The sequence below is a fragment of the Furipterus horrens genome, unplaced genomic scaffold (genome assembly GCF_987537825.1).
Source record: "Furipterus horrens unplaced genomic scaffold, mFurHor1.1.pri manual_scaffold_11, whole genome shotgun sequence".
In the NCBI taxonomy this organism is placed as follows: Eukaryota; Metazoa; Chordata; class Mammalia; order Chiroptera; family Furipteridae; genus Furipterus; species Furipterus horrens.
Window position 1 is genome coordinate 24,924,981 of NW_028327181.1, and position 26,023 is coordinate 24,951,003.

Consider the following 26,023-nt stretch of genomic DNA (forward strand, 5'->3'; position numbering starts at 1 on the left):
ATAAGAAAGGTAGAGGTTTGATTGAGGAGGTCCAAGATGCAGCCAGTAAGCACCTGAGACCGAGAACAGAGGACACCCAGGACTGAGTGTGTCCAGGTTGAGGTGGCCCTGAGAGCAGATGACAAAATCCTAGACCATGGTATGTTATATTCAAATTTCAGGATGCCGGAATTTGGTAAGATTTTAGAATTTACTTCTGTATGGGGAAGAAGGAAAAAAAAATACAGACCTGCACAGAGGATTAGGAATTAGGAATCACATTGGCCTTAGATTTATCAGCAGCAGTGCTGGAAGCTGTGAAGACAGCTTTTGTACCTTGAATTCTGATGGAAAATTCTGTCTAGCTTACAACTTAGCACTTGTCCAAATTACCGATAAAGTCTGTGTATAAAATAAAAACCTTTTTTGAGTCCTCTCCTGTTTGAAACTTTCCATTCACATACCCTTTTTCAGGAAAATGCGAGCCGCTCAAACCGGCTTAAGCAAGTCCTGAGTCAGGAAACAGGAGGGAAGCGGGAGGAGTTCCAGGGTGGCTATGATCGCAGCCCCAGGATTGGTGGCTGTGCTCAGGCCTGGAGGATAATTAGTGCGGTGAAGCAGGAAGATGGGGGGCTGAGAGAGGGCTGTCTTAAGAAAAAGGGAATCGAAACTGTTGGGTCACCAAGTGCATATGTCTGCACTGAAGGGGGCCTTACAGATCTTTTGAACATCTCTGTGTTAGTGACCAGGACCTATGAAACCAAGTGGTAGAAGATACAGATGCTAATTCTGTGGGGGGGAATGGATGCCTAAGAAAGGGACTGCACATGGTACATTTTTATCTTACAGTAATGTAAAGAGTATTGATTTGACCAACAGGGCAAGGGGGACATGGGTGGATGAACATAGGGCATGCTGGTTTAAAAGGTAAGTCCTTTTGTAATAAGAAGGGGATAATGTCTGGACTGAGAAGACCCAGAAATACAGCACATGGAAGAGCTAGTGGTGCGGCCTCGGAGGGGCGCGCTTGCTTGGCTGGAGGACTGCTCTTCTGTGAGCCATGTGTTCTGTGGTTTTTCAGGCCATGTACATGGCTTCACTTGGCAAAAAAATAAAAAAAATCAAAACTTGCCATACTGCATAAGTACTTTCTAAAAATTTAATGTCATTCATTATCAATCTACTTATATGAGGACTAGTATAGTGTTAATCATTTTGAAATTGCTGCCGAGCGATATCTGCTGATTTGCTCCTAGTTTAAATGTCTTGAAGAGACCAAGTACGCAGGCATTAGAGTCAGACAGTCCCTCTCTTGGGTGTAAGTGATTAACCTCTTATTCCAGGTGCTGTTTCCAAGTACTGTGGTTAGGAAAACAGATGAGGGTCTTCCCTTGAGGACTTACATTCTAATGGAAGGAGCTGGACAGGGCAGGTGAATGAGCAAGGTAGTTTCAGATTGTTGTGGGGGGGGGGTAATGAGTTGGGGACAGTCCTCAGGGAGGACCCTCAGAGGATACACATTTGAGTCTTGGAAGGTGAGACTGTCTAGGTGGGGAGCCTTGAGGCCAGAAAGACCCTGGCTGCTGTGTGGACATAGGGGCATGGAGGGTGGCACTGAGTGTCACGAGTGTCTGTTCGTGATACAGTCTTTCCTGTAAGTCAGCTGGGCATCCGCTCAGCTCGCTGCCTGCTGAGCAGCCTGGCACCAAGGAATAGGCAAGAGTCACACGCAGTAACTGTGCTGTTCACTCAGCTTTTATTGATGCAGGTTCACTCAAAGCAGAACATCAACATTGATAAATATCCTATTCACACTCTAACAATCTAAGAGAATTGTAACACACACACAGAGCAATCAATGGGGAATAATGAACCCAAGTCCCAGAGTCTCGATCTGCATGTCTGGGAGACAGCACAGTGGGCAGAGGAGTTGTCAGCGTCTTGAAAGGAAGGCTCTCCAGAGCCAGATGGGCAGCAGGGCAGACGAAGTCCTCTGTCCAGCAGGGCAGAGCCCCCGGCAGCCGATGCTGAGGGAGATCAGTGTGGCGTGGAGCAGCGCTCTGGTTTGCAGAGCTCGGCTGTCTCAGCAGTGGTTTGGAGCCTACCTCGGTTATACCTGAAAAGTGGTGTACTCCACCCTTCTGGGTCCTTCCGATAGACGTCTAGGCACGCCTGATGCCAAGTGTGGAACTCGTCCAAGTACCTATGGGTGTTACAAGACTGTTTTGCTTGCCACCCCTTCTAGCAAGAGTGGAATTTCTCACTCTGCAGACATGGCCATTCTGATCACATGGGCAGATACCTTAGCTGTGTCCCCTTGCCAGATGTGTCTTAGAGTGACTTCAGCAGTTTTCTTGAACCAAAGTGTCATGGCTCACTGAAAGCCATTTTAGTGGACATAAGTGACTACTTTATTTTATATACTTCTTGCTATCTGAATCGGACTGATGTCGTTTTATTGGTCCTGCTCTCCACACTGAGCACGAGGCTGGGTGCTGGAGTGAGGCAGGTGGCGTCATTCAAGAGTTGGAATTCCTTGGAACAGAAGGGTGATGTGTCCTGAGATAACTGGGAATGCTGGGTGGGGAATGGATCACAGAGGGCAAGAGTGTGGTCAGAGCTCCCCAGAGGCCCACCTGACAAGAAGAACAATAGTGCTGTTGTACTTTCCACTGTTGGGTGTGTGTGTGTGTTTACACACATTTACATCCTTCTTAGGCAGTCTTTTTACTTGATGGTAGGTGTTTTCCTTCTCCTTTACACATTTAGTTAGTAGTTAGGTGGCTTGATCTCAGAGAGGCTAATTAATGGCCAAGATAGCTATGCAGTAAACGTACTGACTACTAGCTCATACTAGCTTTATTACTTTATTTTTTAGAATTGCTGATAATTAAAATAATGCACATGGGCATGGATCCCAGACAGGAAGAATAATTGTCTGCAAGCAGATCTGGTGTGAGCTGATAATACAACCTCTATTTACTTTCAAATTTAAATGCTATATAAATCATTGGAAAGTTTCCTTAAGATGCCTTTTGACTTGCTTTGAACTTGGGGAGGGTGAGGCTCTTTCATATTCTTGTTATTTTCACAGTTGTTTTGTGTATTAGAAGTTACTGAGTTGTGACATTAAGATTGGTATCTTGCACCTGGTAAACATAGTAGAATGTTTAGCAGAATACCATATAAAAATTGCTATTTGTATTTTAAAATGTGGCAGATTGTCTTGTTTACTTATAAACAAAAATAGGGGTTATTGGCCTAAGATTTTTGCCCTTTCTGGCCTTTTGTCATCACTGAACATTATCCTTTGGTTTTCACGGGCTATAAAAACTAAGAAAAAATTTTTAGAAAGATATGGTCGTCAATTTTTAATATTACAGAATATTATTTAAAAATAGACTACCCGTTTACTATTGCCATCGTCTTATGAAAAACATTTTAAAACAAAAGGTGGAAAGAAAGCAGTGTTAGAATTCAGGACAGTCATTTCTCAGGAGAGAACAGGTAACAGTTCTGTTCCCTGATAGTCACGTGTGCACACAAACAAGTGCACTCCAGACCTTTCTTATTCTCAGTTTTCAGGACGTCATGGAAACCCTGCCGTAGGCCGTATGCGCCCCTGGTGATTGTGAAGGCGCCCCTGCTTTAAAACACCAGTAAAAAATCATTCTGCACATTAAAACATGAATGTTTTCAGCGCAGGGATTTGTTTTCTTATCTTTTCCTGGATATATTAAAGGAAAAGAGATCTAGTAGAATTCATTACAGATCTCTGACCAGTGTGTGGCTTTAACATCTCGAGGTCAGGTAGAGCTCTTCAGCCAAAGCGGACATATTGGGTAGTTTCCCAACTTAGCCTGGTTAACTCACTAGGTTGAGTAATTATTTTAGTCAAATGGGTCTGTCTGAAGAATGGCATACTTCTTAAAAAGGTGTGAATTATTACATTTCAAGTACATGGAAAAAAACCTTATTTTAATCCTTATTCGAGGACATTTTTCATTGCTCTTTAGAAAGAGAGGAAGGGAGAGAGAGAGTAACATTGATGCAAGAGAGAAGCATAAATTGTTTGCCCTCCTGTAGGTACCCCGACTGGGGATCATACAAGCCTGGACTGGGAATCCCACCTGCAACCTTTGGATTATGGGGTGATGCTCCAACCAACTGAGCCACACTGGCCAGGGTTGAAATATTAAACTATGATCAAAAATTACCTAATTTTTAATGACTGTAACTTAATGCATTTAATAAATTGTATCATAGAGCTTCAGGTCATCCAGAATTGTGTTTATAATTTCTGACAATATTCCAGAGTTGTGCTTGAAATTCCACTGAAAACCTCCCATCATTTGAATGTCTTGTCAACTGTGAATCAATAATGATTTAGAACAAATTATCCAATTATTAATATTTAATCAGTAGTACTTCTGGGTTTGTTTATTACTTGAATCATTTCACCCTGTGAAGGTTTAGAAAACACACCCCTATAAAAACTCCCCCAGTCTTGCACACACTATTTATTTAGTGCACTCTTAGTAAATAACTGTTTAAGTAATACTGGCCATTGAGTCCAAAGGTGAAGCCCAAGTTCACACCATTTAGATTATCTTATATTAATACTCAAACCTCCTGGCTTTCTGACCTCTGCGTTCTAAGTATGATAGATTACTGCTTAGCTTTGGAATCATGCACAATCTTATTCAAGGAAGCTGTCTTTGTTTCCCAGCCATGTTTCTTAGGTATCAGGAGTTTTAGGAAAAGTAGTTTTATCCAAAGTTAATATTGTAGGTGCTATTTATTGCAATATCTAAAATTTGGGTAGTGCCGTGTTTAGATTGCACACAAGAGACAACTAAGGTCAAGAAAGTAAGTAACTTCCATAATGTTGCTTAGCTAGTAAGTAGAGGGACTGTCCCTTAAGCGAGCTCATTTAGAGAAATAATTTACATAGTGCTTTTTTGATCACAAAAGTGTTTCAGTAGTGACTGCAGATTCCTGTTAACCCCACTTGCCTGCCAGCTGAAAGCCAGATGAGAGCAAGGAGGCCAGCAAGCCAGCAAGCTCCCAGTGATTTTCCTTTAAATAAGTATTAAATTGTTCATGTAAACATTTGGTGACTGAATTCCCACAAAGTAAAATCTAGAGGATTATTGGAGCCTGCTTTAGGCATGTCCAATTTATTAGGTAAAAAAGGAATCCGCAATCTTTTAACCCGATTTCATGCTATCCTGAATTTGGATTTGAGGAGGATGGCTGGTCTCGGAAGGAGTTCACGTGTTCTTCCCTGTGCACCCGTGACTTAAGCTCCAGTTCTGTGTAATCGTAGCCGGAGAGAATTAAATCTTTAGGAACCAGCCCTACGATAATGATGCTAAGTGCTTGGTCTGAGGTCAGTGTTGTGCTTAGTGCATTACCTTAATTTAATCTCCACAATAAGCCTGAGAGGAATATGTATGTTAGTAGCCCTGTTTTGCAGTAAAGAAATTTAAAGCCTATACTAATGGCCACCAACAGAAGAACTTCTTTGTAATGAGTACTCTTTGAAGCACTTGACTTGTGTTAACTCATTTAAACCTCAAATAACACTATGGCGTGTGGTTACAGACTGTATGCCCTTTTTTAGTGGAAACTGAGGTCCAGAGAGGCTAGGCGACCTGCCAAAGGTGGCACAGCTAGTCATTGGTGGGGCTGGAATTCACTCATGGTTTGCCTGCCTCTTAAGCCCCCCTCTGAGCCACCACATTGTGCACTTCTGAGATCAGGAGTGGTCTGGGCTGGGCAGGGCACGTCCTAGGTCTTCCTACCTATGGAAATCCGTTTCTTAAGAGTTCCCATTTTTTAATGGGAAATTGGGAAGAAACAAGCCAGTATAAAACTTGAGAATTTTAGACCTGTAAACACTGTTCTGCATCTTTTTAAAAAATATCAAAGTATTTAATATATTTTTCAATAACTTCTTTTATAAAAGACTTCATGCTTTCATCTCAGAGACACAGAAAGACCTCTGTAAAATCTTGGTGCTTGGATCCTTACCCATGTAGTCCAGGTGGAGAAATGACCGTGATCCTATAAAAAGATAGGAGATGGTCTAAGCCATTTCCAGTCTCGGAAATGATAATCTCGTTTATAGTTGAATATTTAGAGCTCAAATAAAAGCAGGGATTATTTGTATAAATTACTACTTATGAAAATAATACCTAACAGCTGGTATTTGTCAGGGGAAGGCTAATGGCCTTTTACAGCTGGAGTTTTTCTTTTCTAACCCTAATTCACCAGCTTCTAATTAGAAGTAAGGTCAAATGCAAAAAGAGGCCATTTATTTTCAACTGGTCTAATGCAAACTGTCATTTTTAAGAACAGGTTTTTCTTAGTTTGATGCTAAAACAGGAAAATGCTTGGTAAGAATCCTACTATTTTGTTAAATAGTGGGTTGAAATGTTTGATGCTTGGATTTTTTTTTTTTAATGGAAAGCTTCATTTTTGTTCTGTTGTTGAAGATACTTTAAAGGCTCCAAACTCCCTTTGACAGTAACAAAAATGGACTTTTCTTATATCTTAGACTCTGGGCAGAATTGTAATAGTCCACCTATTGGAGAGACATCAAACTTCATATTTGTACGGGTAGGATTTTACCACATTAGAATGTGTGCTCCTGTGCTCAGAATAAATAGTAACTTTTTCAGATATTGGGCCTGCTCTGATTATAAGGCTAGTTGCCCTTCTCTTTTTGACAGATTGAAACCATGTAATCATGTAATCATGATTGACGTCAATTCAGGCAGGCAATGAACAGGATTAAAAACTAAAACCTGTTTATTTTGAACTAATGTTAGAGTTTTTAAAAAAGTTACAAAAATACTACAGAGAGCCCCCCTGTACCCTTAGCCCACCTCCCTTGATATCAACATCCAGCACAACCACAGCCCAGTTAACAATACTGGAGATTAACTTCGGTGCAGCACTCTTAACAGACTTACAGACTGTATTCCAATGATGGCTCCGGTTTTCCCATTAATACCTTCCCCTGTTCCAGGATCCTGTTCAGGCCCCTGCTTTGCATGTACTTGTCATTTCTCCTTGGTCTTTTTCCAGTCTGTAACAGGCCCTCAGTCCTATTGTTGGTAGGGTAAATGTTGCACCTCCACTGCGAAGTAGTGTCTTCCCTCTTGTAGTTAGCAAACATCTTGGGCAGCTACTTTGAAACTATGGAGTTTTAAAACTTTCAGTTAAGTAAATCTTGGGTGCAGGTTTGTGGGCACAGGTTTAAGTCATTTTAATTTACAAATCATGAAGTAGCATTTACCACTCTAAACAAGTGGGAAATGAATTAGTATAGAGGGTTTTTGTATCCATTAACAGGTTGTCATTTTACCGACTTTCATTTTAAAAGGTCTTTGAGTACCAGCTCTGTGTCCCTCAGTATCACTAGCATGCAGGTAGCAAATAGATGTTCCAAAGGTGCTAACCACTGCTGAATTGTTCAGTGCTCATTCGAACTGGAACGGTGCTGACGGGACTTCCTGGGGAAGCTTGGACACCTGCGTGGCTGTAATGCAGCACCCTCCCATCCAAGGACACACGATTCACTCAGTCATAGGGTAAAACCCTCCTCTGTGAATCAGCGCTGTCCTCCGTGGCAGGCACCTTCACAAACCCTGGAGCTGAATTAGATTCTGGGGTTATAGCTTCAAGGCGGGAGGAAGTGATGGGCTTCTGTACTTGCTTGGATTGGGAGTGCTGCACTGGTCCTGAGTGGCTTGGAGGGGAGTTGGGGCTCAGGCAGGCACAGGGGCTGCACCGCTCTAGAGGTGGTGATTGGGGGGCTGGGGATAAAGTAGGTGCAGACTTCAATTTATATATTGCTTTAAGCCATTCCACGTTTTCCAACAAGTTACTAGAAGCAGTTTTTACCAAGTTGAATTTCTGTCCTTAGTGAAACTATTTTCCCTGAGCCAAATTAATAAAATGGAATTTCTTATCAAGAATGAATTATTAAGTAAAATGGAAGTGGTGGACTAGGAAAGCAATTGATGCAATTTGTTTTCAAAGCCTTCAAAGTGCTGCAGCGTGCATAGATCACAGGGCCTGGCTTACGTGCCAAAGCGTGGGGCATTAATTTTCTTTCAGAGCGGATTCCAGGTTCACAGGATGTCAGAATTGCTGACTTGGCAGTGAAATCCCATTTGTAACATGTTAGATTAAGAAACAGATTGATTTATACGTTGATATAATGGATCAAGGCACAGTGTGCTTAAGAAAATGGAGAGCCCATTAAATAAGAGCATTTTCAAAGGAAAGAACTACAAACATAACAAAAAAAGATTCTATTATACTCTAGGTAAGGTTGATGTATGTTTGATTAGTTGATTCCTAGATATGGTCCGCAGAGGCTTTTTATATTTCAGATGATACCTTCTTGAGAGTCTCTTATGACCGCAAGGATTAATCTTTCTGAACTCAAAAGTGAATCACTACAACATATTAGCTGTCTGGAATGATTCCAATTACTCTCCTTTTTTTGGTGGTAACTGATGTGAGGAGCCATTGCTGCTTTAGCTGCCTCTTTCTGTTGCTTCGACCTCTGGTATTTTAGATTCTCTTTAGGGAAGGTAATGCTAACCATCTCAGCACAAAGATCAAATGCACTTACACTGCTGTATTGACCTCAGTGGTTGACCCATAAACCGGACACTTATGCAGTTGGAACTCTTGTGGTCTTTTAGCCAGCAACCATCATTAGTAACATGTGCAACGTGATCTTTGGTGTTGATAAATGAGGGCCTGTGCAGTTTTGACTGCTCCACAGCTGTGGCTTGGGTGAGCTCACAAAACTAACTGACCCTTTGTCTTACCTGTATTCACTTTTGGAATATGAGAGGAAATCCCCACCCCATATTTGAGAGATTAGACACCACACCTGAAATTCTGTTTGCTTAATAGTTTAATGTTAAAAATGCACAAGGCTACAGAAAACTTAGGAAGTATATTCAATGTCTTTCAGATTTAACAGTGATAGTTCATATACAGCAGGTTTAGGAAACTTTAACCCATTGATTTGGCTTTTTGATTACATGTTTATTATCAAGATGGATATTTATTATCAAGATGGATTTTTTTCCCCCCCATTTATTTCTGTCTGGGCTTTTGAAATAGGAAGAAAAGAATTTGGGGAGAGCACTGGTTTCGATACATAGAAATGTCCCCGAGGTTTTCTTGGCTTTGTCTCTGTGTGTACCCATTAATATAGGCCCATTTTCCTCCATGCCGTAATCCTTAGATATGGCTCCCAAAAGACAGCCCACCACAAGAGGCATTTTGGTTCACATATTGAACTCATTGTGAGAATGAACACATTTGTCTTGTGCATCCTTATACCATTTAATGATTTCTTTTGATTAAACATGAAGCCCTGGCTGGTGTGACTCAGTCGATTGAGTTGACCAGCGAACCAAACGGTCACTGGTTCGATTCCCAGTCAGAGCACATGCCTGGGTTGCGGGCCAGGTCCCCAGTTGCGGGTGTGCAAGAGGCAGCCACACATTGAAGTTTTTCTTCCTCTCTTTCTCCATCCCTTCCTCTCTCTCTAAAAATAAATAAAACCTTAAAAAAAAATTAGTGTTCCTTTTCACAAATATCTTTAAATGTTCTTTTCTTTCTTTGGGGGAGATAGGACTTGGCACCAATCTGTAGCTCCACATGCAGTTATACTGAAGGCATAGGACCTGCCTTCTACTTTAATAAATTGTCATCATGGTAGGGTTACCACTGATTCTAGTTAATAAAGTTGCTAATTGTTCTCCTTGTTGGATTTAATATGTGTTTTTTCAGCCTGGATTGGTCTAGGCAACATTTTACTTCCAAATTCGCTTTCTCCCAGCCATCCAACAGGTGTTTGTGCTTCCCTCTCTGGTGCTAGTAGAAAGCAGTCTAATTTTCGTAAGTTTCAAAGTAAAACATGTCAGGTGGTAAATTTGTTCTGGAAAAAGTTGATGATGTATTTCAAAATCTAATGTAGGCTTCTGTTCGGAAGGATCCTTTGTGGCTGTGTAGTCCATCAGCATAGATAAATAGGATTGCGTAGAAAGCACACAGTTTCCATATACTTTTAAGTTAGATCTACCCTTTCTGTTAAAGGAGAACCATTTTATGTTAATTGCTCTTTTTATTTTTTAAGATTTTATTTATTTATTTTTAGAGAGGGGAAAGGCGGGGGAGTAAGAGAGGGAGGGAGAGAAACATCGATTGACTGCCTCTTGTATGCGTCCTGACCAGGGACTGAACCGTCCAACTGGGTCACACCAGTCAGGGCTAACTGCTCTTTTTAAAAAGAACAATATAATAGACCATGCCATCTAGCCCTACTCCCCAGCACCCCTCCGCCCCCCCGGACAGATGCAGCTATCAGTGTTGGTATTTTTCTAGATGTTGGGATGCCTGTGTTTTTTCCTAGTGTGAGAGTCTTTGCAGGGGCCCTATTATCATACCTGGATGTTATTTCTTACCTGTAACTTGTGAGTTGTTAATAGCTGTGGCCTTTCACAAAGAAGAAAAATACTAGCCTAAGAAAGATTTCATGCAATAGTTGATTATTTTTACCTAGCGTGAGATAAAATTGTTCATGAGATTCCTTTTAGTGTTCCTTTTCAATGAATGACACCATCACTTACTAAGTCACACTAGCCAGACCTGACATCTTCCCCTCCCCTTAGCTAATCTCTCACCAGGTCTTCCTTGTTTCGCTCTCTGTGATCTCTTGAATCTCTCTCTCCACCACCCTCCCTTAGCCCCAGCTCCCCTCTCTCTCTGGGACTGCGCAGCCCCAGCTTCCTGACCCAGTTCCCTGCCTGCACTCGTGGTTGCTCTCAGTCTGTTCTTCATCCTGAGGCCAGAGAAAGCATCAGAGCTACGTGCTGAAAATACTAACTGTGCTTAGAACCTCTCCACACATCCAGTGATAAAGACCAAAAGCCTTTCTTGGCCTGCAGGCTGTCCAGTCTGTCCCTGCATGCCTCTCCGCCCGTCTCTGCTGTTCTCTGCCTTCCCGCCACTTAGGATGCTCAGGGCTCTGCTCTGCTCAGGTGCCCTTCTCTTCAGGAAGCCTGCTGGCCCACTTTCTCCAAGCCTAAGGCAGACTCTCTTTTTCTGTGCTGCTGCAGTGCTGTGTGTTCTCTGCCTCCTGGGACGTCTGTGCACACAATCTCCCTTTTTGGTGTGTGGGCGGCTGCACTGGACCGCAAGCCCTGCGAAAGTGGGGCTATAACTCTTTGCTCACCCTGTGTCCTCAGCATTTAGCTTGTTGCTTTGCGTGATAGTAACTGCTCAATACAATCTTGTGTGAGTGAATTGAGTAAAATTGCTGGAATTTCAGGCATTTTATACTTTTGTGGTTTGATATATGAAGGAATGGAAAGTAGATTTGCTTGTATTAGAGGAGACCACAGTTAGGTTATAGGTTCCCAAGTCAGAAGTATCCAGGTAGGGATTTGGGGTTAGATTTCTCATTAACCTTTCACTTTGATCATGTACATCCAAGTTTTTTTTTTTTTTTTAAATTTCTGGCCCAATTCCTGGGAAAAGGATTTGTTTATGACATAAAAATAATAAACAATGAAGATTTTTTTCAAAAAGATCGGTTCTACAGTGATATACAGCTGAATGACTGTGCCTTTGTGCAGCCTTTTTGGAGTAAACCCGTGTTTTTCCCCCCTTTGATAGGCTCTTGCGGCCAACGCTGGAACAGGATTTGCTGTCGCCGAGCCTCAAGTTGCAATGTTTTGTGGGAAGTTAAATATGCATGTGAACATTCAGACGGGGAGGTGGGAACCTGACCCGACAGGCACCAAGAGCTGCTTCGGAACAAAAGAAGAAGTTCTTCAATACTGTCAGGAGGTAAGAATGTGGCCAGAAAGTTAAAACCACTTTTTTTCTGGGTCAAATTTGAACCTGTTTGCCTTAGAAATGGATATTCTGTCATTCTTCTCTTTTGACCTAAAACCAGGTTGCTGGTGACTGTCGCCCTGGCCTTTTGTTTCTAAGCGTATGATATGACTGAGGTTTCGCGAAGGCTTTTGCCTTTGTGTGCTGTGAGCTTGTTCTCTCAGGAAGGGGGACTGCAGAAGCCTGGCGCGCACCGGGGCGGGCCAGCCGGGTCTGCCTGGCTTCCACTTGTTACAGGAAGAGGTGAAGCAGAACATGTCATGTGTATGCTTGTGTTTTCCACTCGCTGTACATGATCATCTCAGGTCTGACTCAGCTTGGTTTGGGGTCAAAACTTGACCTAGAAAAGGGTATAAGATATTTAAACCTCATACTTAGTAAGACTGGCACATAGGGCCAGGGTCAGAGCATTATTCTATAATTACATTAACAGATATTTCCATAGACTTGCCTCTTAAATATTTTAGTTCATGAACTCAGCTACTTACACATCCCCTACAAGTAGTTTTGATACCTGATAGATTTGAGGGACTGAAAGCTTGCGGCTTTTGTATGCCCTGAAATGAAGTTGTTTTTTTTTTGTTCTTTCTTTTTTTTTTTTTAGAGCACACATTAGTAGTCAGAATCTGTCACAAGAAAACTAATTGTTACAGTATCCTTTTTTTTAAGATTTGTTGGTTTTTTTTTTATTGTTTGTTTAGTTTTTAAACATTTCATTTATTTATTTTTAGAGTGAGGGGAATGGGGGGAGAAAGAGAGGGAGAGAAACATCCAAGTGTGGTGGCCTCTCGTGTGCCTCCAACTAGGGACCTGGCTCGCAACCCAGGCACATGCCCTGACTGGGGATCGAACCTGTGAACCTTTGGTTCGCAGGCTGGTGCTCAGTCCACGGAGCCACACCAGCCAGGGCATGTTACAGTATCTTCTTCTTCTTCTTCTTTTTTTTTTAATAGATAAAACGTCTTTATTGTTACAGCTTCTTTTTACTTGAAGAATTTCTCAGGGACAGCAGAGTGGAACTTCAGATTTATATATAGGATAATGGTGGTGCTGAGTATACATAGACTCTCATCCTTATTTGCGAGTGAATGTCATTTATCATGGACCAAGTCAGTTTATCGTGAGCATGTCCTTTTCTCTTGCAGATGTATCCAGAGCTACAGATCACCAATGTGATGGAAGCCAACCAGCCAGTTAGTGTGGACAACTGGTGCCGGAGGGACAAAAAGCAGTGCAAGAGCCACATTGTGATTCCTTTCAAGTGTCTCGGTGAGTGTTCTGCAGACATTCTTGGATATGTCTCAGGAAGTAGGGTCCCTCATGTTTAAATTTAATTTTCTCTTTGATCATCTACATCTGTTAAGAACCTGAGGGCTACAAGAATTTATTGTGGGACTTTCTTTTTTTTGCATAGCTGTTGCTTTCTATGTCAACAGTTGACTTAGATGGTCGCTAACTCTCCCTCTCCTGTCGTGGGCATCCCTCTGTCTTTTAAGGATGAGTCTTCTCTATGGCACAGAATCTCAGAGCAGTCCCATTTTGCCTCCCATGGAGAGTGTGAAGTTTTACAGTCATCGGGTGCTGAATGAAGCAGCCCATAGATAGAGCATTAGCATTAGATACTGTGTGTAGTTCTGTAGATGTATATAAAGTTATCCATGAATTTAACTTCTTCCCCTCCCTCCCTTCTTTAAAACCTTTCTCAAAATGCAATACTTTGCTTTTCTCATTTTCACATGTAGCAAAATAACAGGAAGAAGAGTCAGCATCTGAATAACAGTATTTAAAATACATAGCAATGACTTTGTTTTAGAAGTGCTCAGTAAAGGGAAAGGGGGACACTATCTATGCTTAACATCATTTACTTTAAAATTGAGCATCAGGCAGTAGTGTGAGACTTGGAAAACAATTTTATGATGTGGTTTAAGGATGTTCTTCAGTTCCATTTGGCTGCAAGAAATCTCTGGGTATGAGCTTCTGTTCATTCTCTATAAAATTCTCAAATGAAATGAAACAGAGTGTTTGTGAATATTTGTAGGTAGATAGTACTTGGGATCATTTCTTCCTTTTGCATCTTTACCCCTAAAGACTTGGCAGCCTGGTCTTCCTCCTCCTGTATGTTCTGTGTCACTTGCTGGCTTCACCACCCACTCAGAACACTGAGCCTGAGGTCTGGGAGACCTTTATCTCCACATCCAGTCCATTTTCAAGCCAGTCTCCTCTTGCCTCTTAAATGTGGCTTACGTCCAAGTTCTCTGAGGCACTCCAGGACCTTGCAGCAGACTCACAGGGCATTGTGGGATGTTTTTGGTTTTCAGGGGAAACATCTGTTAGACATCCCCTGGACTATTAGCAGGGGGAATGCTCTGCTTCAGCACCTGATCATTTTTTCCTTTCTGTGACCTCCTATCTTTGTTGATCTGTATAAGTGGTTCCTGCGATAAAAAGTCAGCATCACACAGAATCACTGCAGAAGAAAGAAGGGTGACAGTGTTCAGTCGGTCACCGTGCTGGAGGAGTTGTGCGGGACCCAGCAAGCCCTACACTGTTAGGAAGCAAGTACTTACTAAGTTGTTGGCCCTAACGCCCTGGCTTTTGGGCATCCTTTTGGCCTGGGCGTGCCGTGAAAAACTTACTGAGACGTTCAGGGTGTTGTGACTTTCAAAGCTGGGAAGCCCTGGCTGATATCCTTGCCCATCTGATTCCCAGTTCAGCCTTTCATCATTTCCTGCCTAGGCTTTGACAGCGGCATCCACACATGTTCCTCAGGTCTGTTGCCCTCTGATCTAAAATGAAGATTAAATTGTCTCTCCTGCACGTAAAATCCTTTAGTAGCTCTTCTTCACCTAAAAACATAATGTTAAATTAAGCTCCTCAGTATGGGTTCGAAGTACATAATGTGGCTCTTGCTTACTCTGTTTTCTAAAACACCCAACCCCCCTTCTGCGTTTCAGACCCTTGATCGGCATGGACACCTCGTGGCTCCTGGCCACTTACGCCCAGTTCTCAGTGTTTGGAATTGCTTTTCCTCTGCTTAGCTTTACTTGGGAAGTTCTCCCTTTAAGACTTACCTCAGGGGGTGCTTCCTTTAAAGGAAGCTTTTCCTCCTGGTTTTATTTTATACCTAGGTAATCAGATTTCTGAAATTCTCCCTTTTGTTGCCATCACACCTATCACACTGTGCAATCAATTATTCTTCTTATGTATCTTTCTCCAGCTTCGTTGTGAATACCTTGAAAATATCACTGCTGCTTTAGGTTTTTGTTGGCTTTTTAAAAAATCTCCTTAACACCATGACAGTGCCTGGAACATAGGATAAACTCTTTTCTTTTTGGAAGGTTGGCATTCTGTTTAATGAAATTTTCTTTTTTTTTAGAAAAAAATATTTTCTTGTTCTGTTACAGTTGTCCCAATTTTTAGGGTATACTCTTGATGATAATTACAAGATTGCTACCGTAGCTAGTACAGAACAACAGTTTTGTTTTACTGCTTTATTTTCAAATGCTATAGTTTGAACTTATCAGTGTGTTACAGAACCAAACAATGAAATGATACTGTCATTAACTAAATGCATAAAGACAGTTTCACCATAAACCATTCAGTACCTTCTTTGCATTGTCATGAACAAAGCATTATACAGTCTTCGGTGTTGCTTAGTTCAGACAGTTAGTCGTGTCTACACCAGCATCCATTTGGACAACTTTTTAACTAGTAAGTAGAGCTACCCATTTTTATTTTTAAATTAATATAATTGCTTGAGCCTAAGTTAGTGAAGGACCAGGTAACTGAAGTTTAAGGGAGGTAGTAGGAAAGAAATACTGTTGATTCTTCCTTGTCATCATTTAAGAAGCAGTAGATTTTAATGTCTTATCCCCTGTCCCCACCTAACTTCCCCTTAGAGTGTCCAGGTAGAACTGACATTGGTTAATAATCAGCACAACCTTTTCACCACAGATTCCTTAGAAAGCCCTTGGTGATAGACTATTATTGTTACTTTTGCCTTTTTATATTAGAAATAAAAGCAACTTAAAGTTAATTTCAGGTGTATAGAATGGTTCAAAAAAAAATACTAAAGAGCTCGTATATACCCTTTCCTTCGATTTCAGATTTTCTAACTGTTGACATTTTATTAACATGGTAAAATTAATCTTAACTACTTGTTTTTCAATCATTAAGTTGCAGACATGATGTCCTTTTATTCTTTAGTATGTGGTTCCTAAAAACAAGGACATTCTTCTAAATAACCATAGTGCAATAATCAAAATCAGGACATTATCATTGATCCAGTATCTGATCTACAGACCCTATTCAGGTTTTGCCTGTTCCAGTAATACCAGGATCTAATTCAAGATCTTGTGTTGCATTTAGTTCTCTCTGAAGCCTTTCCTGGTCTTTCATGACACTGAAATTTTTTATAGAGCAGCGATTTTCAATCTTTTTCATCTCATGGCACACGTAAACTAATTACTAAAATTCTGTAGCATACCAAAAATACATATATTTTGCTGCTCTGACAAAAAAATTAGGTATAATTTTGATTCATTCATACTAGATAGCTATTGTTATTTTTTTATTTGACAATCTAAGGGAAAAGAAGTTACCCTCCATCTAAACAGCCAGGTATTGATGTTTTAAAAACTCCTGTGGCACACTGGTTGGAAGTCTCTGTTATAGCATATCGGCCAGTGACCTTGTAGAATGCCTTGCAGTTTGGGTTTGTCTTACATTCTTTAGGGCAAGGGAAACAAAAGGAAAACTACATGGGACTACATTTAAGAAAGTTTTTGCACAGTAAAGGGAACATCGACAAAACTAAAAGACAGCCTTCTGAATGGGGACGATATTTGCCAGTGACGCATCCCATAAGGGGTTAATACCCGAAATTTATAAAGAACTCATACAGCTCAACACCAAAAAAACATGCAATCCAATTTAAAAAATGGCCAGAAACCTGAATAGACACGACTCCACAGGGGACACACAGATGGCCAACAGACACATGAAAAGATGCTTAATGTCAGTCATCATCAGGGAAATGCAAATTAAAACAACAGTGAGATCATCACCTTATATTTGGCAGAATGGCCATCATTAGTAAATTAATAAACAACAAGTGTCCTGAGGATGTGGCGAAAGGGAACACTGTGCTCTGTTGGTGGGAATGCAGACTGGTGCAGCCACTGGGGAAAACAGTATGGAGGTTTCTCAAAAATTTAAATTGGAACTGCCTTAAGACCCAGTGATTTCACTTCTGGGTATATACCCAAAGAAACCCAAAACTAATTTGAGAGAATATGTGTCCTTATGTTCATTGCAGCATTATTTACAATAGCTAAGCTATGGAAGCAACCCAAGTGTCCATCAACAGACAAGTGGATAAAAAAGTTGTAGAACAGCCCTGACCAGTGTGGCTCAGTTGGTTGGGCATTGCTCCACAAAGTGAGAGGTTGATGGTTCGATTCCTGGTCAGGGCACATGCCTGGATTGCAGGTTCAGTCCCTGGTTGGGCTATATACTTCCCCAGTCAGGGAGGGTATGAGAGGTAACCAGTGAATGTTTCTCTCTCACATTGATGTCTCTCTCCTTCTTTATCCCTTCGTTCCCCTCTAAAAATAAGTGATGTTAAACTGGTCACCTGGTTAAGGTAGTGTCTTACCAGAGTTTTCCATTGCCAACACTTGTTCCCCTTTGTAAATAGTTCTCTATTGATGATTTAGTTATTGAGTAATCAGTTATTACAATAATGGTTGGTCTTGGAGCTAGGTGTCTTTAGATACACAAAGGGCTAATATAAGATTCATCTGTATTTTAGGAGAACATCCAGTCTTAGTTTCCTGGGCATTTTGTTAGTAGAACCCGTATGGGCAGAAACATGGAAGTAAAGGGTTAGGAATATTGTTTATATGAAATTGGGGTGAGGGGAGAACTTGTGTGTGTGTGTTTGAGGTCATGGAAGGGGGATTCTATTCTTGTTCTCTTGCCACGTTTTGTGTAGCCCTGCAATGGGACTGTAAGGGCTGGAGTCCGGGAAAATGAGGGTAGCCCTCGGCCTAATGGCAGCAAGGGAGTATTGAGCTCTTGTGGCCGTTTGCTTGGGGCTGGAACGTTCAATTGGCCTCTGAAGATGAGAGATACAGCACCTGACTGTGTCTATACCTGACTGTGTAACTGTAATAATCTGCAGTGAGAGGGATGTTTTCACCCTGAGTCAAGAGCAGACTGGTTTTTGATAAAGCTTCTCTTTTCCAGTGGGTGAATTTGTAAGTGACGTTCTGCTAGTTCCAGAAAAGTGCCAGTTTTTCCACAAAGAGCGGATGGAGGTGTGCGAGAATCACCAGCATTGGCACACAGTAGTCAAAGAGGTAAAAGAATGTATGGAAAAGTCAACTGCTGCTTTCTGCTAGGAGAGAAATTAGCATTTTTCTACAAACTTCACCATGCTTTTTAATTAATTTTTAAGATTTTCCATCAAAGTTAGCAATTACTTTGAAAATTAACAGTATTTGGGAAAAGAATTAATATTTTTGTAGGAAGTTTGATGTTGACAATCCAGGCCCTAAAGTGAAGGACATTAAAAAAGATTTCTCAGCAGGGCTTCCGGGAGGGCTGCTGTTCTGAACCCTAAGGCCTGGGGTAGAGATCGCCAGGCGTGGGAAATCTGTGTCTGCTCACATGCACGGGCAGGATTAGATACCGTTTCTTCCTTCCAGTGGAGAGGAGTAACACCCTCTCCTAACGCTTGCCCTCCTTGGTTACGTTGGCTCTCTAGTCTGTTTGTTTCTCGGGTCCAATTCTGAAGCAGCGTCCTCCCTCACCAGGTGAGGAGTGTAAGTCAGTGGTGACCACTTCTATCTGGTGCTGGGCATTCCTAGAAGAAACTCCCCTTTCCTTAATTTTTCCCAACTTTGGGCTTTCATTGTTTTTGGCCCAGTTAACCAAAATGTGTGTGAATCTTCTTAAAGTCATAACATCACAAGTTTTTGACAGAAAATCTCTGTGTCCATGAGAGAAAGCATTCGATAGTGATTTGATAAGGGTTTCCTGTGGCTGAAGCTGGGAGTGGGTGTGTTCTGACGTTGGTCTGTGGGTTTCTTTTAGGCCTGTCTGACGCAGGGCATGACTTTGTACAGCTACGGCATGCTGCTGCCCTGCGGCGTCGATCAGTTCCACGGCACCGAGTATGTGTGCTGTCCTCAGACAAAGATCGTGGAATCTGCTGTGTCCAAAGAAGAGGAGGAGGAAGAGGAGGAGGAGGAGGAGGAGGACGATGAGGAGGGAGAGGAGGAGGAAGAGGAAGACTATGATATTTATAAAAGGTGAACTTTTGTCCTGAACCTGTGAGCTTGTTTTGCTGGTGGCTGGGGGCTGCTGGGGGAAGCGGGGGGTTGTGGGCATCGCCTTGGCCGTGCTGGAGCTGAGCCAGCTTGCATTTCATTCTAGCCGGAGCTGGGCTCGGGAGTACCAGTGCCTTTCAACCTTATGTTGTTCTGGGCCACATTGTTTTCCACAGGTTCACGTCATCCCTGTTCACTGACTCTTCCCTTTTGCCGGTGTAGCTGGGCTGAGGGCTTTAGTGGCACAGTTGAATGTGAGCTGAGCTTACTTCCTGTCTCTGTTTGTGCGTTGCAGAATAGGGAAGGGAATCATTGTTGTGTTTTGTCATAGGAACTGGTGTTAACCTTCCTTTGTATTGTGACCTTTAGTGAATTTCCTACTGAAGCTGATTTGGAAGACTTCACAGAAGCAGCTGTGGATGAGGATGGAGAGGATGAGGAGGAAGAGGAGGAAGTAGTGGAAGATCGTGATTACTACTATGACACCTTTAAAGGAGATGACTACACTGAAGAGAACCCAACAGAACCCAGCAATGGTGGTACCATTTCAGAAAAGGAAATTACCCACGATGTTAAAGGTAACCCGTTACAGAGCAGCGGCAGTAAAATTCGTATGGTGATTATTTACTTAGAATTTTGTACTGCATTCCTCACAGGTAAGTTACAGGAGGAGAGTTGGTGTGCTTCTGGGTGCTGAAGGGCACGTCAGCTCTTCAGTGGGCTGGTGGCACCAGCCTAGCAGTGGTGGCTAGGCTGCTGCAGAGCCTGCCATTTGATGCATCCTGGGGGGTGATGCAGAATTGAATCAGAAAGCTGTTCTTTGCATTTTGAGGACTTAGGTGGAGAATAAGAGAAACAACATGGCCTGCACTTGAGCGTGGGTCTTCCACATTCAGCTTGGGATGTTCTCTCCTGAAGGGGTGCCCCCTTCCTCAGTACTGCTATGCCCTGACCTCCTGGGATGGATACACTTTCCTTGGTTCTTCTCTTTCTTAGTGTGCTCCAGTGTGTAGGCTGCACGTTCATCCATTAAAGAGATGCTTGTGACCAGGAGGGTGGAATTTCATGAGCCACTGGTAGGGATTGGGACCAGCAGTGTTTTCATCTTGCCAAGTAGAAGAAAATCTGTGACAGTTCTAGAACCGTTTCTACACAACCTCCTGCTGATTGTGTGTTTGAATCCAATTAAGATCTGAAGAATTATTTAGGACCCAAATAGAGGGAAATTACTTACTGTGTCTAGAAATTTATGATCCACCTTGAAAACATAAAAGTGTGCCCTTGTCCTTACCAGAAGCTTAAGTAGTGTTTACTATGGTTCTTTCCACTAGTACAGCCTGTTCACCTGCATTCTCCTTTGGGCCTTGATTCCACCAAGATTGACAACTCAGGCAGATATCTGCACCTAACAACAGATGAGCAGCGTGGGGCTCACAGAGCTATGAAATAAGGAATTCCTCTGTCACCCTGTACACCAGGCTAGACTCGAGACAGCACCAAAAATATTTTCAGTTTCTGAATGCCTGTATTGCTTTCGAATGGAAAACGACTGCATCGTCAGAAATGACTGGCTTGAGCTGGCGAGCTAGTTGGCTAGGGTGTTCAGGTTCTGTCCAGTCTTAGCCTTCGCTGACGTTAAGCTCCACCCAGCCCTTCCTCCTCACCTGGCCCAGCCCTTGCGCTGTGTAGCATTGTGAAGCGTTTGAAGCTGCTGCCTCTGTCCTGCTGACACTCTGACCATTTTCACACAGCTGTCTGCTCCCAGGAGGCGATGACGGGGCCCTGCCGGGCCGTGATGCCCCGTTGGTACTTCGACCTCTCCAAGGGAAAGTGCGTGCGCTTTATATATGGCGGCTGCGGAGGCAACAGGAACAATTTTGAGTCTGAGGATTATTGTATGGCTGTGTGTAAAACGATGAGTAAGTCCCGCCACGCTGGCTCTGTGCCGCAGATTGTCCTGTCCAGCATCTTGTCTTCCCCGGCTGTCTGCGTGACTGCGTCTGTGTAGTGCTCCCTGCCCACTTGGGTGTTCGCTGTTGGTCGTGTTTCCTCATCTTGTGCTTTCTAGATCTAGGCTTGCTTTCGTGTGGGCAGTTGTAAGCTCAGTTCTCCACGTCCTATGCTCGCTGTGGGTCTGGTGGTGGTGGTGGTGTGTTTCCTGCCTGGTACCGCGGGGTCACCCGGAGACTTGTTCTTTCTCACCCGTCCATGTAGTCTGTAGGCTCCCGGAGCGCTTTGTGTTGGTTTGGAAGGCAGCCATGTCCTCGGTTGTCTCTAGTTGAAAGGCACAAAAGGGTAAGAAGATGAGCCATGAGTTCTGCACATGATCATTTCTAGACTTTGCCTCTCATTCTTGTCTTTGAACTACCCTGTCACTGAGTCCCGTGATGCGTGCTCTCCAAAACAGTGATAATGGAGTTGCTTTGGAGGTCCTGAACATTGACAAATCTTGCTTTATGTACTCCAGGGAGGGAGCTGTTTTCTCCTATGTTTTGGCAACACAGGGTCACACAGGGATGGAAGTACTGAAGGAATTTTAGTCTTATGTGTTCTTTGGTCACAAAGGAAGCTCAGTGGTTCAGCTGAGTTGGGTTTACTTAGGTGAGTAAAATTTTGCTTTTCTCCCTGGTTAGTCTTTTTGCTTTTCAAGACCCTCTGTGTCTTACTTTCAGTACTAACTAGTCCTTGTGTTTGGAAAATCCTCAGACCAGGCAGTCTTTTCTTGGTTCCTCTTCTGGAATTTCTTAGAATAATGAGTTGCTGCCTGTTCCTGGCATTTGGCTGTAGGTCCTGGTAGTTTCATTCAAATACCTTCACGGTCCCTGTGGTCTCCCCTCACCACGGGCTCCTAAAACCGTAATGCAACACGGTTCGCTTTCAGCGCTTCCACTCCAGCTGCTGCTCTGTGGGATGGCTATTTTTGTCTGATATAATTGACAAGATGAAAAAAAATGAAATCTTTGGCAGGAAAAAAAATTTTTTTTTTTTTCCTCCAGGATAGACGTAGAGATAGAAGTGGATAGTTTCTGCTTTGTAAAACTACTTAAAACAGAGAGGCAACAAAACATTGTTTTGGGTTGAAGCCTGAGGGGGGAATTAAGGGTCCTGTAAGATCTTACCGCAGATGGTGATCTTTTCCCCCAAGGATCACAGAGGCCTTAAGACTCTATGGAAAGGCAGTTCTTTTTTTTTACTTTTCACTGAATTTATTGAAATAACATTGGTTAATAAAATTATGTAGGTTTCGGATGTACAATTCTGTAATACACCATCTGTCTATGGTATTGTGTGTTCACCACGCCAAGTCAGGTCTCCTCCTGTCTAGAATGGCAATTCTTCAGAGCATTGACAGAGTCTGCAAAACCACAGTTTCCTGTTGCTTACAGCAGGGAAGAACTGCCCGGGAGAAGCATGTGTTCCTGTACTTCTCAGGCCCCTGGCTGGAGTGCTTTGAAAGCGCAGAAATGTCACTGTTCTGGTGGTCAAGTCTGTGTCCCCCCTCGAGGGGGACTGAGGTGGGCAAATGAGCTGGTTGTTTTCACAGGGACACAGGGATGTGGTTCTAGGTGTGAGCCCATCTGTTTTCAGAACCAGACCTCTACGCCTGCTGCTCCTTTCCCATTTTGTTTCCAGAGGGTGGAGACAGCTTGTGTTTGGTGTTATCTTGATCTAGCCGGGTCATATGAACCAAGGACTCTGCCTCTGACACATAAGCCTTTAAGCTGAGGGCCTGCATCGCTGGTGGTGACGGCTTGGTGGCACAGATGGACTTCAGTGCTTTGGAATTCTCCCAGCTGAACTTCTCAGTATCTCAGGGAATGTGGTTTGTGAAGTGCTATGTACCCTAATTTACTTAATTTGAAAATTGGCTGTTGGGATCCTATTTAAATGTATGTAGGAGCTGGATATTCTTCAGAAGATTTTATTTGTAGCTTTTAGTAAATAAAAGACGTTCTGATGGAAAAGTTTGGAGTGGCTGATGCATCTGTAGTTATATTTGTCAGTTATTCTTTTGTTTTAAAGTTCTGTTGAAGTTATGTAATTCTGGAAGTTGGGTGGATTTGTTCCTGAATAAACTTTGTTGAATTTGGACATTTACTATCTGCTTAGCTCTAACCTGTCACGATACAGCAAGCTACATGTCAGTCCTTCCTAGCTTGGGAAATCTCTAGGGAATTGGGCCAACAAGAGTTCCCATAAGTGTTTCTTGAGAGGCTGCCTATACCATCTGTCATCTCAGGCTTTTCCTTTATGAGATTAAGCTCCCCCACGCAGATACTCCCTGCCTGGGGCCACTCCTAACCTATACTGGTCTGGCGGTGAGGAGTGGCCGGCTCTTCTAGTGACCTTGTTCTCTGGGTGATGACCTTAAGGTCAGTGAACTGTTAGGCATAGCAGTGTTGTCCTGTCACACGCAGCAACTCGGTTTTTTGCCCCCGTTAGCTCTGTTGTTGGGGGTGGGGCTAAGAGTCCTTCGGTGAATCCGAAAACTGAAAAATTGTAGCTACAGCAGTTGAGACTTTTCTACTCGGTCTATATACAAGGAACATTCCGTTGAGTCAGTTTCCCAAAGTAGGTTCTAACCTAAAAACAGCAAGAAGAAAGGAAGGGAACTGAGCACTTAAGTTCCTTTCAAAATAGAGACTCTGAGGAAGCGCCTCTGCTGATCTGCTTTCAGCCCTCATCTCTGGTCAGTGCTGTCAGTGACAGCAAGAAGGAGATTATTATTTAAAGATTTCAAGGACTGAGGGACCGTATAGAAGCAGTGGTTTCCTTTTCTGCCCCTGAAGTCCTCGGTAAATGGCTTGCTGGTACTGCAGTTACCAGGGTACATGGACTGGCCTGGTGGGTGAATACCATGTAAGGGAAGATGACCAGCGTAACGTAACAGAGCGGGCTCTCGGCAGACAGGGACAGCCTGTCCTTGAGCGTGGTACGAGACAGACTCTGCCACTCTGCAGTCCTGAGCTGATTTTCTTCCCAGAGCAGAGCAGTTTCATCACGGGGCCTCGCCCTCAAGGAGAACTCCCTCTGTCGTCTTGTTTCAGTTCCCCCAACTCCTCTGCCGACCAACGATGTCGATGTGTATTTTGAGACTTCTGCAGATGATAACGAGCATGCTCGCTTCCAGAAGGCTAAGGAGCAGCTAGAAATTCGCCACCGCAACCGGATGGACAGGGTAAGCCTCAGCACTTTCCTCATCTTCATGGTGTTTGGCATTGGGTGACACGGTTTTTATAGTTGAAGAAGAGGGACACCACCTCCCTAGACTGTCGTGCTAACATGTCACTTAGGACAGGGGATGTGTGAGCACATAAGTGGACCTTCTCATCGTGACTAGTCCTTCCCCCTTCCCCCTCTTGTGTGCTTGGGGTGCACACTCTGTGGTGAGCACTTGTGCTGTTATGTTCTTATTATTTTTTGCCATTAGCTTAAAATTTTCATTTTAAAGAAGGAAACTATATCACAGTTGTAAATAGGTAGTATCATGTGCCATTAGAAAAAGTTAAGTGTAAAAGTGTATGAAATGAGGGTGAGATACTAGCCAGCTACATACTGTTGACTGTTGAAGGTTCTGAATCTCAGGGATGTTTTCTGTTCCTTAAAGGGGCTGTGTTAGAGCAACACATATCTATGTGCAATATACATGTGATTTCCTTTTGCACAGTTTCCTATGTTAGATTCAGGGCCTGGCAGTAGTTTTAGAAAATGGGGGTATTGTTTTAGAGATTACTCTCTGGTTAGAGTGCTTTGACCTTTGTTCTAGGTAAAGAAGGAATGGGAAGAAGCTGAGCTTCAAGCAAAGAACCTCCCTAAAGCCGAGAGGCAGACTCTGTTCCAGGTAAGACGCATTCTCCAGGGACAGGGCTTCCGGCCTGACCCTCTGAGAGGTGGTCAGAGCCACACTCTCAGGAAGTTAGAGTTAATGACACTTCCTTTTAGTTGAGAGCTTGTGTTACAAGGAAGTTTTAACTGGCCTGCCTTTTTTTTTTTTTTTTTAAATAAAACCTCCCAGCTGGTGTTCTCTAGTATAGCTTCCCTATGGTAGAAGGAAAATAAATCCCTAGCCAGAGCACACCTAACTCATGCCAGAAAGTAACCTTAGCTCGACTGCATTTGTTAATTCTGCTTTCCTGGCAAAAGTCCTCAGTCATCTTCATTTTTAGGCTGTGACTTGTTTTTCAGCTGCACTGAATTCCTTTTTTTTCCCCCTCTCCTCACCCGAGGACATGCTTATTGATTTTAGAGAGAGGGTAAGGGAGGGAGAGACATATCTATGTGAGAGAGAAATATCGATTGGTTGCCTCTCGTACGTACGTGTCCCAACCGAACCTACAATCCAGATATGTTCTCTGACCGGGAATCGAACCTGCGACCTTTCTGTTGACGGGACAAATGTTCCACCCAACTGAGCTACACCTGTCAGGGCTGAATTTTTTTTTTTTTTTTTTATAACAGACTTACTGAAAAACCAAAAAGCAGGAAAGAAAGCTCTCTCTTACCAGTTCATCTCTTAACTTTGTAAGAATGTCACCTTAGAATCCTAGAAGCACGTGCGTTCTCCTTGAATAGAAGAGGGTGTTGATAGGCAGAGGGGTGGCAATCTACAAGACAGATTTGGGTTTCATAACATTTTAAAGTAGTTGGTGTATATGTTTAGCAGAAATCTCTCTTCTCATGACAGCCCTTTCTCAGAATACCTAGAAAATTCAAGAGTGTTCATTTCTACCCAGACAGTGCATCCTGTGCGGGGAAATTAATCTGGCAAC

General features: G+C 42.9%; 1 protein-coding gene across 4 annotated transcripts in view; it reads left to right on the forward strand.

Moving 5' to 3' along the window:
• APLP2 (amyloid beta precursor like protein 2) overlaps positions 1–26,023 on the forward strand; it is a 69,638-nt gene that overhangs the window by 29,076 nt on the left and 14,539 nt on the right. For 2 of the 4 annotated variants that reach the window (XM_090291996.1, XM_090291997.1), the window contains exons 2-9: positions 11,698–11,871; positions 13,065–13,188; positions 18,169–18,281; positions 19,018–19,235; positions 19,623–19,831; positions 21,005–21,172; positions 24,302–24,432; positions 25,021–25,095. In XM_090291996.1, coding sequence (XP_090148122.1) covers positions 11,698–11,871; positions 13,065–13,188; positions 18,169–18,281; positions 19,018–19,235; positions 19,623–19,831; positions 21,005–21,172; positions 24,302–24,432; positions 25,021–25,095 — 1,212 coding nt within the window. The remainder of the gene's footprint in view (positions 1–11,697; positions 11,872–13,064; positions 13,189–18,168; positions 18,282–19,017; positions 19,236–19,622; positions 19,832–21,004; positions 21,173–24,301; positions 24,433–25,020; positions 25,096–26,023) is intronic. The other 2 variants (XM_090291998.1, XM_090291999.1) reach the window with 1 other exon arrangement.